The sequence below is a fragment of the Podarcis raffonei genome, chromosome 1 (assembly GCF_027172205.1).
Source record: "Podarcis raffonei isolate rPodRaf1 chromosome 1, rPodRaf1.pri, whole genome shotgun sequence".
Taxonomy (NCBI): Eukaryota; Metazoa; Chordata; class Lepidosauria; order Squamata; family Lacertidae; genus Podarcis; species Podarcis raffonei.
The window spans coordinates 85,329,194-85,343,059 of NC_070602.1; the positions used below are offsets into that span (position 1 = coordinate 85,329,194).

At 45.8% G+C, this 13,866-nt stretch overlaps 1 protein-coding gene across 1 annotated transcript in view; it reads left to right on the forward strand.

Annotated features, from left to right (window-relative positions):
- WNT10A (Wnt family member 10A) overlaps nucleotides 1-13,866 on the forward strand; it is a 47,190-nt gene that overhangs the window by 1,590 nt on the left and 31,734 nt on the right. Inside the window, exon 2 of the mRNA XM_053401725.1 lies at nucleotides 11,969-12,231. Within this exon, the coding sequence (XP_053257700.1) occupies nucleotides 11,969-12,231 (263 nt within the window). The remainder of the gene's footprint in view (nucleotides 1-11,968; nucleotides 12,232-13,866) is intronic.

Here is a 13,866-nt window from a genome sequence, read left to right on the forward strand (position 1 = left end):
TTTTGTGGGATTAGCAGCCACATTGTTCCTCTTTGTGAATCATTTAAACAGAGGAGAAAAATGTTTACGTACTTTGTGTTTCTCAAAGACCCCATGGGATTGGAGGCATTTTCTCATATATACACATGCCTATATAAAAGGGTGGGGGGAGGTGATGATTTCATTAATTAATCAATCAATCAGCATCATGTTTAGAAAAGGCTTGGGGATGCTTGGATGAAAGGCATGCGCCAAGGCATGCAGAAGGCTGCTCTCATTAGGGAGAAATGCCGCGCTGTTCTGAGCTGCCTTGTTATGAAAGACACACAATGTCTTAATCGTTTTCTTCGAAGGGCAGGTCCCTTCCTTGAGGGCTAGAGCCTGATCCGTGCCAAAGAGCAGAAACGCCTCCCCTCTTGAGTTTGGGGCCTGGTTGTTTTGGGGCTCAGAGTGAGCCTTGCATTTGTCACAGACTCTGACACCGGCTCCTCCTGGGAGCCCTTGGGCCAGTCCCTTCCCTCTTGGTAAATAATATGCAAGGTAACTGTCTCTCTCAGGCTCCTGTACATGGGTGCAAGGAAGGAGTCATCTCTTGGAATGGGTTTTGGGGGAAGTGAGCGCTTCCTAACACCCTGAGCCACACATCCCTCTGCTCATGAGCGATCTTGCAAATTCTGCTGTCAGCTGAGAGTCAGGCAGTGGATACTAGATTTCTGGTTGTGATGTTAGATTTCAAAAGGAAATACTACTCCTTATCAAGAGGCTGTGGTTAGGAGGGGCACAGACACAAACAGGGCATGTTTTAACAGTGCAGCGGACTGGCCTCATAACTATCCGACTATCATACCCAGTTAAAGCTGGTGGGGACACCTAGGATACAGTCACTTCCCTCCTGGGAGTGTGAATTGGTAAGAATAAGTGCATTGCTTATTTTTGTTTAGCCTTAGTCCTTCTCTCTCTTAGATATCAGATTACCATGCTACATTTGGGTGGGGGGGCACATAGGAGGTACAACCAGTGAAATAAGGGAATAATGAATGGATTATAGTAGCCTTTTCCAGTCTTGTGTTTGGGACCACAACTCCCATAATTCCATGTTGGTGGGGGCTGATGGATCCAATAATGACAGGAGGACAAACTTAGTTTTCCTATGCGCTTTCCGGGCACTGCCTGCTCTTTAAATCTCTGTATCTGAGCACTTTCTTTTTGCTCTTGAGCTTTCCCCATGGAAACCTGCTCTTTACTGCTGAATTGGAGCAAACGGCAGTCCACGGAAAACACAAATTGACGTTTGTTGTGCATTGGTTTTAAAGAGTGGGTTTTTGCAGGGAAAGAAGAGCTCTTGGATATGGAGTGCTAAAGTTTGGGCCTGTGCCTGGAAGGCATGGGGCAAAAGGTAAGTGTGGATAAGCCCCAGCTGAAGGGAGGCCTGCTCTGAGAGCACATCCAGTCTGGGTGCTTGAAAATAGTCAAATGCACCTGATTCAGATTAAAATGTGGATACTTTTTAAAAATTGTTACTTGCTGTCATTTGCCTTGGGTGAATTGTCCAGTCTTTGCCCACTTTTTCATTTTCCTGATAGGGTTTTTCTGCTGTGCCAGCAGAGGCGGTGAAAAGCAGAAATGCCTCACAACTTTTGCTTGCGATGGCAGCGCTGTGCTGGGAATTCACCTGCTGCATTTCTGCCTTTTGCCACACAGGTGTTGAAGGTAGAAAATAATTTGGCATCTCTGCCAGCCATTACAGTCTGCAGCCCAGAGGCAATGATCAAGGCTTGGGAGCCTACATGTTGCTAGAGCTTGGGAGGGAGGTGGTGGTAGGCCTTCTCCTAAACACCTCGAGGCACTAGCATCTGGGTAGGAGAATCTACTGTCTCAGATGAGTACAGGTGGTCAAATCACATGTTCTCAAACAAACTTCTGATTTTGTTTTGTGATGATGCTGGAACATTTCCCATTTGTTTTGAATTTTGGGGAAGCTACGACACCTGTTTGAACTTTAGGTCACCTCAAGAAGTGGAAGACTCAGGCTTGTGTGTGCATAATTAGCCTGGAAAAGAGGAGACTGAGAGGAGATAGGATAGCCATCTTCCAGTATCTTCTTGTTTTCTCATCTTCTTGTTTTCTCTTGCTCCGGAGGGTAGGACTCGAACCAATGGATCCAAGTTATAAGAAAGGAAATTCTGGCTAAACATCAGGAAAAACCTTGTGACAGTAAGAGCTGTTTGACAATGGAATGGTCTCCCTTGGGAAGTGTGGACTCTCCTTCCTTGGAGGTTTTTAAGCAGAGGTCAGATGGCCACCTGCCATGGATGTTTTAGTTGAGATTCCTGCATTGCAGGGGGTTGGACTAGATGATCCTCAGGGATCCCTTCCAACTCCACGATTCTATGATTCTGTACCTTTAAAGCACATTGGAAACACATTTTCCACCCTTTAGGATTTTGGGTACTGTAGTTTATCTCTCCAGTAATCCTTAAGAAACTACAGTGCCCAAATTTCCTTGTGGGAGGAAATGTCATTTGAATGTACTTGAAGCGCGTAATGTGCACTCAGCCTCCTGTTTCTTAAGGTTACCTCAGTTCAAACAGGTATTACGGCTCCCTCTCTCCTTCCCCCATTTCAGGATAAATGGGAAATGTTCCTCATTTCATCATTGTGTGCTACTATCTGCCTCCTGATTGAATCTCCCCCCATCACAAAACATTTGTGTTGAGAGTCTGGGGAAGGGTTAATAATTATATATACTTCCTTCCCCCCTCCCATCTCCATTTTGCTTTGTTTTGTTTGTAATAGTTATTTTTGGGTTAGTTTTTTTCTCTCCACCCCCTACTGCCACCCCTCCAAAAAATATAATTTATTACCGTTGGAACTTGTATTAATTAAAGCAGTAGCAACCACAGCCTGTGACCTGCGGGCCTTTCACTGTGAAATCGTGTTTCAACTCATTTAGTGCTATAGAGTGAGAGGGTGGGGGGAGCACAGGTCAATCAGATTCAAAGAGCAGACATGGTAAACTGCCCTTCTCGACACTTCCATCTTTCCTCTCCCCAAACTCTGTGGGTCTTTTTGCCGGGATCCACCCCACCCCCAATAAAAGTCCTTGTGCTTTTTGGGCCAGACAAGAACATGTGCATGTGGTGTGTGTGTGTTGTAATGTCTATTTGGGGAGGGAGAATGAAGAAAGGGGGATTAAGGAAGTCTTGCTTCTGCGGGGGTGGGGATGATCTCCACAGGGGCGTAGGAGCGATGTCAGTGTATGTCGGTTATTTGGATGGCAGGATGTGAGGGGGAGGAAAGGACACCGGTTCGGGTGAGACTTGGATAGCACAAGAAACTTGCCTGCCAAATGGGATAAATGAAAAAGCCTACAGTCAGTTCCTAAGACTGACAGACACTTGCTTCTCAACACTAAAACAGTGGAAGGATGCTTAAGGCTAGGGTAGGTGGGGAATGATAGTGGCAGTGGCGGATCTTGGGGTCTCAAGGTTCAGCAGCACCCCATGTGATACTAAAATTCAGCACCCCTCAACCTCTTGCCCTTCATTCTAAATCATATTTGAGATGCCCCCTGGGGCCCGGAGGCTCTGTACCCAGTGCGATTGAACCAGTCACGCTCCCCTCTATCTGACAGTGGGTTGGGCTCTCAGAATCCAACCCAACCATCCCCTGGCCATCATGAGCCACCCCAAGTGAGTGGAATAGGTTCTTTTCAATGAAGTCTTTGACACTCTCCACCAGGATGTTGCTGCAAAGGGAGAGAGAAGGCCTGTTGCATTTAATCCATGGGGAATTTGTCAATGTCCCAGGCGAAGGTCTGGCAAAATGCATTCCAGATCTATTATAAGAAACACTGAGAGGAGAACTGAGGCACAGTGCCATGTAAGGCAAACCACTGGGGGGGGGACGAGAGAGAGAGAATTGGTTATGTACATGCAAGGATTAATGTCTACAGAGTGTGTTTCTGATTAGTATCTGCTTATGCAATTGTATGGATAGAACAGACAATGTGATGGATTTGTTGTCGGCATCCCTCTGTCTTGAGAGACAATGGATTGTGTCTCCCGGGGTTGAAGTCAGGGGGCAAGCAGCACTGAAGTGACCTCCCTGGGCCACAAGCCTAGGCAGTATGTAGGGAGGTCCTGGGCTGCCCAGACAACAAGACCCGCTCACTGATGTGGCCCAAAGGAAAGCAGAGCAATATGTTTGGCACCAGCTTAGCTGCAGGAGTTGCCGGTAAGGAGGCATACAGTATGTATATGTGTGTGTATTTTATGTGGGTGAAGGGGTGTGTGTGTGTGCGCGCAAGCAAGCAGTGTTGGACTGTGGTTGTGTGGGTGTAAAAGGGAGTATGGTGAGTGAGGAGCTTGAGTTCACAATTCTAACAGGTCTTCGCAAATGCACCTACTTTCTGATCTTGTGTTTGCTCTTACAGTGTTCTGCGGTTCCCACATTACAGATGTGTTCAAGGGCCAGAGGGTCCAGTGATGCCCAAGAGCCAGTGTGATGTAGTGATTAGAGTGTCTTACTGGGATATGAGAGACCAAGGTTCAGGTCCCTACTTGTCCATGAAGCTCACTGGGTGACCTTGGGCCAGTCACTGCTGCTCAGCCTTCACAGGGTTGTTGTGGGGATTAAATGAGGAAGGGGAGAACCTTGTACAAGGACTAGCGCTCCATGGAAAAAAGGTGTGATATAAATGCATGAAATAAGTAATATACAGAGCTAGTGATAGGGATGAGACTTGAACTTGGGGCCCATGGATCAAAGTACAAATTTCTGTCCACTAGACCAATTGGATGAGCTTTTTATTACTTTGGGGTGGGGAAATATGGAGTGGAACGTTCCCTGAGTAATATTCTCTGTGGGATGCTACATGCAGCCAGGAGTAGGAGCTGGAAGAGGCATAAACTGCCCCAATATATTTGCAAAACTAGTGACTGTTCTTAAGCATGGTCAGATGTAAATAAGGTCCATGGATTTCAGGGATCTTTCATAGAATCTTAGAATTCTAGAGTTAGAAGGGACCACAAGTATCATCTGGTCTAACCCCCTCCAATGCAGGAATCTTTGCATAGATACATATAAGATTGTAGTCAAAGTGTGGATTGGTTTCCATGGGACAACTAGTAATCACCCCAAGTTTTTCACAGTTTCCATGGCAAGAGGGTAAGCCTACATGGATGAAGTACAGATTCCAACCTGTGTTAATGATTGTCTCAGTACAGAAGCAGAGGATGTTAGCTTTTCCCAATTAGTTAAACAAGGGTGTGATCCTGTGTACATGGCGTCTGATGCCTGGTAATCAGATTTCAACACTATCTGGATGTGTTGGGGTGACATATTGCAGATTTGCTACTGCATTTCCTTTTTATAAGACAGGAGGGTGGAGCTTATTCTGTGTGTGATCCCAGGTAAAGTATGAAGTCAACCATTTGCCTTTTCTTGGCAACTTAGCCTCAGGTCTCCTTAAGTCGCAGTGCACTGGTTTGATATAAGTTGAATCTTGACTGTTGCAATAAATGAGACCTGACTATGTCTGAAGAAAAACGTCATTGGGCTGCTGTTAAAAATCTTGAACAGGTCTAAAGGTATCTGCTTTTCTATTTGGTGCCTCCTGTTCTGTGAGAGCGACACACCTATGATACCTGGTAGACCAACAGCATGGGGGATTCTTCAGCTGCATATCCTTAACAGTGTTTATAAATCAAGGAAGAGGTGGGGAAGGGTTGAAAGAATGTTAAGTTGTTTAGCACCACTGTAGACATTGGAGTCATATAAAAAAAGAGCAATCCTGTACTTCAGCTTTGCTGGCTGCTAAGACATAGGATTTGGCAGAACTCCTGCTGTGCTGACAAAACAGGAGATACATTGACAGAGCACTGCAAATCTGCTCTGCCATGAGACTCTGCTGGTGGAAGTACTGAAACTGGGGAGTCGTGGGCAGGATGGGGTTGGCACAGGGGAGGAGCAAACTTGCACTGTCTCCTCAAGACCATGATCACACTCCTATTGATGGTGCAACTTTACACCCCACAGACCTGGAGTAAGAAATCTCCCTCCTATTAACTAATGGGAGGGGTTTTTGGTTTCTGTTTTTTAAGCTGCCTGGATATTCATGGCCACCCCATCATGTTGTCACAGTGGAGCATAGGATATGGATATATGCCACAGCCAGTACAGTGGTACCTTTGGATACGCACACCTCTGGTTGCGTATCCTTCAGGATGCAAATGCGGCAAACCCGGAAGTATTTTCCGGGTTTCGCCGCATGCACAGAAGCGCTCTACCACAACATGCGCAGAAGCGGCACCTCCGGTTGTGAATTCCTTGGGATCTGACTGGAGCTCCGGAACAGATCCCGTGCGCAACCAGAGGTACCACTGTATATAAACCTCACACAAAGAGACCACAACTCTGATGAAAGGATGTGTGTCCCTATGATAGAATTTGTCCCTATGCCATAGACATTTAAAGCCCACAAGGGGGAACGCTCGTGAGTGGAAGCTCTGGAGAAAGGGCGCTTGATGCACAAAGGGAGCATTTTGCACTAAACAACCCACCTCCAGAACATGCTTGGGAACTTGAGCGCGTTGTGAACGGGTCTTTGCTTAGAACGCTCACAGGCACTTCATCTTGGGACTTCAGACACCAACTTCCAGCACATGGGTGTAGCCGGGGTGGGGTGCAGCTGTCTCCCCAAATCAAGTAAGTAAATAAAAATACTGAACTAACTGACCAATTACATCACAGATAATTTGGTACCCCCAAGCTAACATAATGCCAGCCCCCCTGAAATAAACCCTGGCTATGCCCATGACCCAGCAGTGACTTCTGCACCTGGGGAGGCCAGGAGACAGCAGTCCACACAGGTAAACGCAGGGAAAGGGAATCAGGTGCTTTAACAGATAACTATTGCAACTGCCTCTCATATATCTGAGCTCTATTGCTGTTCCTCCCCAACAGTGAGGGGTGGTGTTTCCCCCATACAGGAAAGATGCCCACCCCCATATGCAGATAAGCCCACTGTTGGCAAAGGCTAGACACTCTACTCAACCAATGCCACTGCTGTTTCCAGGGATGCTGAGAGCATGACAGCTTTTCTTATGCTACTCCGCAATTTTCTGCGTTTGTGTGTTTCCCTGGCCTTGGCAAGTCTAGGACGGGGGCTATTCTGCTCTCAAAGTAGCAGCAGCATATCTCCCGCTCCCGTGTACCTGGTGCATACAATTGCTCTGTAAGCCTCTTCACAGGAGGGAAGCATGACTTCATTAGCTGAGGGGAAATAAAGGATTGGCAGCTGGTTGGAAGTGGGGTACTCTCCATCATGCAGAGGACACACCTGTGCAGTGAATGGGAAACTAAGGTGGTGTACACTTTACTGGCATAAAACTCAGCTAGGCCGTTCTTTTTCCTCAGTTCATAATGAAGCTGGCATGATGGGAAGATGCATCTAAAGGCAACATTTCATAAGAAACAAAAGGATAGATACAGGATAGATGGTGGATTGTAACTAATGTCATTTGTGTACTGCTTCCCAAATCAGCAGTGGGAGAGCGCTGGATCCAGAATAAACAGAAGCGTGGTTTACAGCCCAAAGGCTTATCCACACTTGCCTTTCCTCTGCTCTTTCCAGGCACTGTCCATGATTTAAAGCTCTGTGTTCAAGCTCCTCTTCCTCCCCCCCCCCAAGCTTTTTCCACAGAAACCCACTCTTTAGAGCTCAGTTGAAGCAAACATCAATCCATGGAAAACCTGAATTGACAATTGCTCCAGTCCAACTTTAAAGAGTGGGTTTTCATGCAGGTAGCCTGGGAATGGGGGAACACATACTTGGATATTATGGCGTGTTAAAGCACAGACCTGTGCCTGGAAAGAGCAGGGCAAAAGGTAAGTGTGGATAAACATGAGTTGTGACTTGCAAAGGTTTCCATAGCTAAACCTGAGAATGTTATGGTTGCTGACGAGGCTGAGAATTATTTTAGATGGTGACTCTGCCAGGTTTGAGGGGCTGCTGGGCAAGATGCCCTTAGGGGGCAGGGTGTCCCACTGATGATGCTTTGTTAGCCCCTCCCACCATTATCACAACCCCCCACCCCTACCCCGCCGCCATCCCTGTCTGTCTTGTCTGACTCTTCTTTCCCTTCTGCCTTGGTCACTCATTCTACAAGTGCTGGTTGCAAAAAGGCTGATACTAACTAGCCCACTTACAAAAGCAGGCATGGGTAATCACTGGCCTCTAGGCCAAATGGGACCACTAGAGGTCCTAATTTGGCCTGCAAGGGGCGTTTTTATTCATACAGTCACTCAGCAGACCCAGACCTGCTTAGCTTCAGCAAGGTGGTGGGTTCATGTATCTGCTGACCATACCCTGGGACAAAGCAAGTGGAGGGCTCTGCTCTTTCTCCTTCCACTTGCCGTTGCTTGGATGCGCAGAGAAGGCAGGTGAGCAAGCTGCCCCAATGAGAGGACGAGGACTAGGAGGTTCTAGAGAGTGGACAAGTATATGGGCTTCAGCAGATATCCATTGAAACCTACTACTCCTGACGCCAGCCCTGAGTTGAGTTCAGATGGGCCCAGGTGACTTTTGTATGCAGAGAGCTGCCAGGTAAGCACTAAGGTGTTATGGTGATGGGAGAAACTTGAGCTGCCAATTGTCTGATTGCCAATAGAGTTTTCTGAAGGTGTGGGGAACCTTTTGAGGTCAGGTATTGGTACAGCTGCCAGGTTCAGCAGAACAGGTGTGGGGAACCTTGGCCCTCAGACTACATCTCCCATCATCCTTGGCCATTGGCCTTGCTGGCTGGAGCTGATGGGAGTTGTAGTTCAGCAACATCTGTATGTCCACAGGTTCCCGATACCTGGAGTTTAAGAAAGAGTCACGTTGTGTGGAGAGAAGATATACAGCATGATGTACAAAGAGCCCCACAAGGTGGAAACCTCCCTCTTACACAAGTATTAAATGCACAGCAGCCCAGTCCTCTGCAGAAGCTGGTAGCCCTGGCCTCAGCACCAAGAGAATGGTGGCAGGGTGTGGAAAAATGCTCCACAGGAATCTGGGATCGTCACTCATCCTTACGCAACACATGCTCACCATCTTGCTATGCTTTTGCTGCTACACGGTTAGAAAAGTGACACAGAATCTCCCAGGCAGCTGCCACCTGCATTATGCAGATTGTGGGTGACTGGCAATTTTGATCATATTTATGAGCTTATTCTCTAAGACAGGCTTGCGTGGTTTGTGCTAGCCTTGTCTCGGCTGAACAGAAATGGTGTAGTCCTGCTCTAAAACAGATGATTTGTAGACAAATATGAGTGATGGCCGTGATCTGAGCAAGAGGAAATTCTCCAGCTGGGAGAACAGGCCAGTTTCTATTGCCGATGTGAAACCCATGACCCAGCTGGTGTAAAGAACTCAGTACCTCACTCCTCCACCTTTGATCAAGCACTGTCATTAGTGAGTTATAAGCACCTTTTGCATCTCCCCTCAAATTGAGTCATTAGAGGCTCAAGTCGGGAGTCCCTGTTTTTTAAAACCGCCAAAGGGAGCACTTTGCCGTGTAATTAAAGCCTTCTTGTCTATTAACCTGCGTCTCTCTCGCTCCCTCTGTTCACCTGGACTGGTAACTCGCTAGGCTGTTCACAGATCTAGGTGGTTGTGGGAGGGCTGGGAATATTGAGACACAGGAGCATGGGCTGGTTCTCTCCCCCTTTGACAAATCGTAAACGAGGATCTGAATCAAACTGCAAAGCTGATTGCTGTGTTGACAAGAAAAAAGCAGAGAGCTATTTATAGGAAACAATATCCTGGCACTGTGTATGTCACAGTAAATGTACAGTACAGTTCTTATAAAGTCCTGGACAACTTAGGACCAGGTGATCTGAAAAAATGCCTTTGCCCATACTGAGCTGCCCATTCACTGAGATCTTGGGAGGGCCCCCTGTTAGTTATGCTGCAGCCTACAGAAGCTCATCCCTCAGCAACTTGGAGGAGGGCCTTCTCCATGGTGGCCCCCAGTCTGTGAAATGAATTTCCCACCAAGATATGGCAGGCACCTGCTGTGGTGAGCTTCTGCAGCTGTTAAAAACCTATCTGTTTACTTAAGTTTTCTCTCATCTCTATAAACAATTGAACAGTTCATGGCTACTGTATTCAAGATGTGCTATTTTTATTGGATTGTTTCTATTGCGTACGGAATTGTTTTTTGAATTATTGATTTATTATATTTGTTTGTCACTTTTCTCACAGAGGGACCCAAAGCAACTTACATAAAAATCAGTTAAGGACATCCACATCCAACGGAAAAATATATATCTAAAAACACAGCTAAATGAATTTGCATGGAATTATTTTATTGTACACCATCTTGATGTTATTTTAATGGAAGGCAATATAGAAATATTTTAAAGAAATAAATACGGTCCAAAATGCAGAGATCATGGACAATTCTGAGGGAACACCTTTCAGTTCATAGAATCACAGAATTGTAGAGTGGGAAGGGACCACGAGGGTCATCTAGTCCAACCCCCTGCAATGCAGGAATCTTTTGCCCAGTATGGGGTGCAAACCCACAACGCTGAGATTAAAAGTCTCATGCTTTACTGACTGAGCTATCTGAAACATCTGTAGCTATTAAACATCCAAGTCACCAAATTAGAAGAACATAAATGAAAGTTCTGCCTGATACAGACATCTAATAAGATTCCCTTCTGTGCAACATGGAAATGCCCCTGAGACACTCACCTGGTGCCAAGTTTGCTTTCAGTCTGCTGCCAGGCACAAACATTTTTTTTTTTGGTCTGGACTTTTAATAAGAAATAGTAACTTGCTGTATAATATTTATAACTCTTTTGTTTAATATTTATGCTGCCTTTTTATTTTAACTCATCCCATATTGTGTGAATATGGCAAATTATGCCTGAAAATTCTGATATAGACCTTAGCATTTGTACAATAACCTAATGGATAATTGCCAGCAACATTCAACACAAAGGGTTTGGGAATCTGGTCTTTAGATAAATTCAGCTTTCTTTCTTTCTTTCTTTCTTTCTTTCTTTCTTTCTTTCTTTCTTAAAAAAGAGGTAAATATGTACCGTATTTTTCACTCCATAGGGCGCACCGGCCCATAGTGCGCACCTAGTTTTTTTGGGGGGGGAAATAAAGGAAAAAATATTTATTTCCCCCCCAGGCGTGGGGCTGGGGTGGGGGAAGCCCGAGCTTCCCCCGACCCCAGCCCCCAGAACAGGCTGTTATCCGCAAGCCTAGGGAGCCCGGCGGGAAGTCGCGCCAGTCTCCCCAGGCTTGCGGATATCTGCCCAAAGCCCTATGTGGGGTATGCTTCCGGAGAATGAGGTCCACTCACATAATGACACTTTTTCACCATTTGCTGATTTAGGGCAGTGGGGGGGGGGGAGTCCCATTGCAGGAACAGGCCTCATTACACACATGCAACAACTTAGTTGAATCGTGCTATTTGTCTCAAAAAGGTAGAAACTTACCGGTATATGGATTACTGTCTTCCTTTTATTTTGTAAGGATTACTTTCTAAAAACTCAGGGTAAAAGAATATTCATAAGGTGCAAGGAAAAGTTTGTTTATAGAATGCAAATACAAAACAAGGTAGTTCAGTAGGCTATTTTCCATAAAAAAATGCACTATACACTGGAAACTTCATAACCAACATGGAAGCAGTTTGCCTAGTGAAATACAAATTGAACATACTTATGTAGCTTCAACCTGGGATGTTCTGGCTCTAAGAACAATCATGATTTGGAAGCAGCTTTCAAGGGAGATTGCAAAGTTTCCCTTGCTAAAAGGTTTCCTTTTTTTCCTCTGCAGTTTGCAGTATCAGCTCCAGAGATAGTTGCAGCAGTGGGTGTTGCCCATCCTGGATCTTGACATTTACTTTCTAAGAAAAAAATGTTAGCTTTTAAGGTCACTTTGGTGTACATGGTGATGGCACCACTGACTTGTCTGTTTTCTTCCCAGCTCCTTATCCAATGAGATTCTGGGCCTGAAGTTGCCATTGGAACCTGTGCTTAATGCCAACACGGTGTGCCTGACCTTGCCTGGTCTGACACGGCGACAACTGGAGGTGTGCGTGCGGAATCCTGACGTGACGGCTTCTGCCATTCAAGGCATCCAGATCGCCATCCACGAGTGCCAACACCAGTTCCGCGATCAGCGCTGGAATTGCTCGAGCCTGGAGACCAAGAACAAGATCCCCTATGAAAGCATCATCTTCAGCAGAGGTTAGAGTTCTCTTCCTGCCATTGGCTCTGTGAAAGCTCTGAGCAGGCAAAAATGATCACATCCTTGTGGGCGCTTGGCTGCCTATAAATCTGAGAGCAATGAAAGAAATGATGGAAAGGGAATTTGTTGAATCTGGTACCATGTTCCTGGGTTTTAAGGCAAGCTCATGAATACCTGTTATACAGAGGTTTCCACAGGTGCTTTAATGTGAAATGGAAATCTGATAGTTTGATCACATTGAAAAAGAATCATTTAGATTTGGACAGGGGTGGGCTGACATCTATTTGTTTGTTTGACTACAATTTAGTGGTTGGATTTACAATTCAGGGGTGTGTTCTTGGGAACTATCCGTTTACATTAAACTGAATTGGTCTTGTGGATGTTCTTCTGTTTCTGAACCTGCCTTGCTGGATTTCATCAAGGTTCAGCATTCTTTGCAAGAATCCCAGCTGCTAGAAGGCACTTGAATAAACCAGAATCCTGTTATCCCACAGCAAGCTTCAATGTGCTTGTGACAGTTTTGAGGAGCAGTGGCCCTGCCTAACTCTAGCTGATTGGTAGAGCTATATGGAGGGGGATGAGATGAATCATAGAAGCCTAGAGGTGTTCAGCACTATCACTCTTTCTTTAGCCTCAAGACATACCAAACCCATTCTTAGCTACAAAGCAATATGAAAGCTTTGTTCAGAATATTGCATAGCAGAGGACAAAGGTAAGAAGACCTTAGGAATTTCAGATTGTTATCAAATGGAAAGCCCTAAGGAAATATTTCGCTACTAACTAAATGAAACAATTTCCACACACAGGCTTTCACTAGTGGGTGGAACTTACTGCTGCATAATATTATGCATAGTCTGAGAATTCAAGATTAAAAGGAGTGCAGAAGGACTATTTGCTTTGCATGCACACTATTGACACTAATCACCCAAAGGAGGGAGACTTTGTTTGCTGTGTGCTCACTGTGTCTTGATTCAAAATGGTGCTTGGCATCCAAACATTGGCATAAACCCCACCTCAGGAAGCCTCATCCCGAGTTTGGCAACGTTGTCTTGAGATGCGGCCAAAACTATGTCATGTTTAGGTCCACCATTTGATTCAAAATGGCAACCAGCATCCAAACATCAACAGTGAGCTCTACCTCCACCTCTGAAATGCTTGTTCCAACTTGTTTGGTGGCAATATCTCAAGAGGTGTCCAATGCATAGAAAACAAACAGACAAACCACTTTCCAAAATATATAGTACAGGGATGTCCAACCAGTAGATTGCTAGAAGCTCAGCAACACTGGGCTCTTCCCTTCTAAAGAAAGCTCAACAACTCAAGGCAATCCACCCACCCCACGCACGCTCCTCCTCCCTCCAGTGACAATGGGTAGATCACTGCCAGGTTTTTTTTATACGGGGATTAGATCACAGTCTCTTGGGAGTTGGACATGCCTGATATAGTAGATTGGTTCTAAACTGTCATGGCTTCCCCCAAGGAATCCTGGCAATGTTACATTTCTGCGGGTTCTGATACTTGTCTCTTAGGGATCCCTATCCCTGAACACCCCCCCCCCCAATTCCCCGCTTTCTCTTAAGAGAAGGAACGACTGTCAGCTGAAGACTGTAACCCTGTACACATTTATCTGGGCT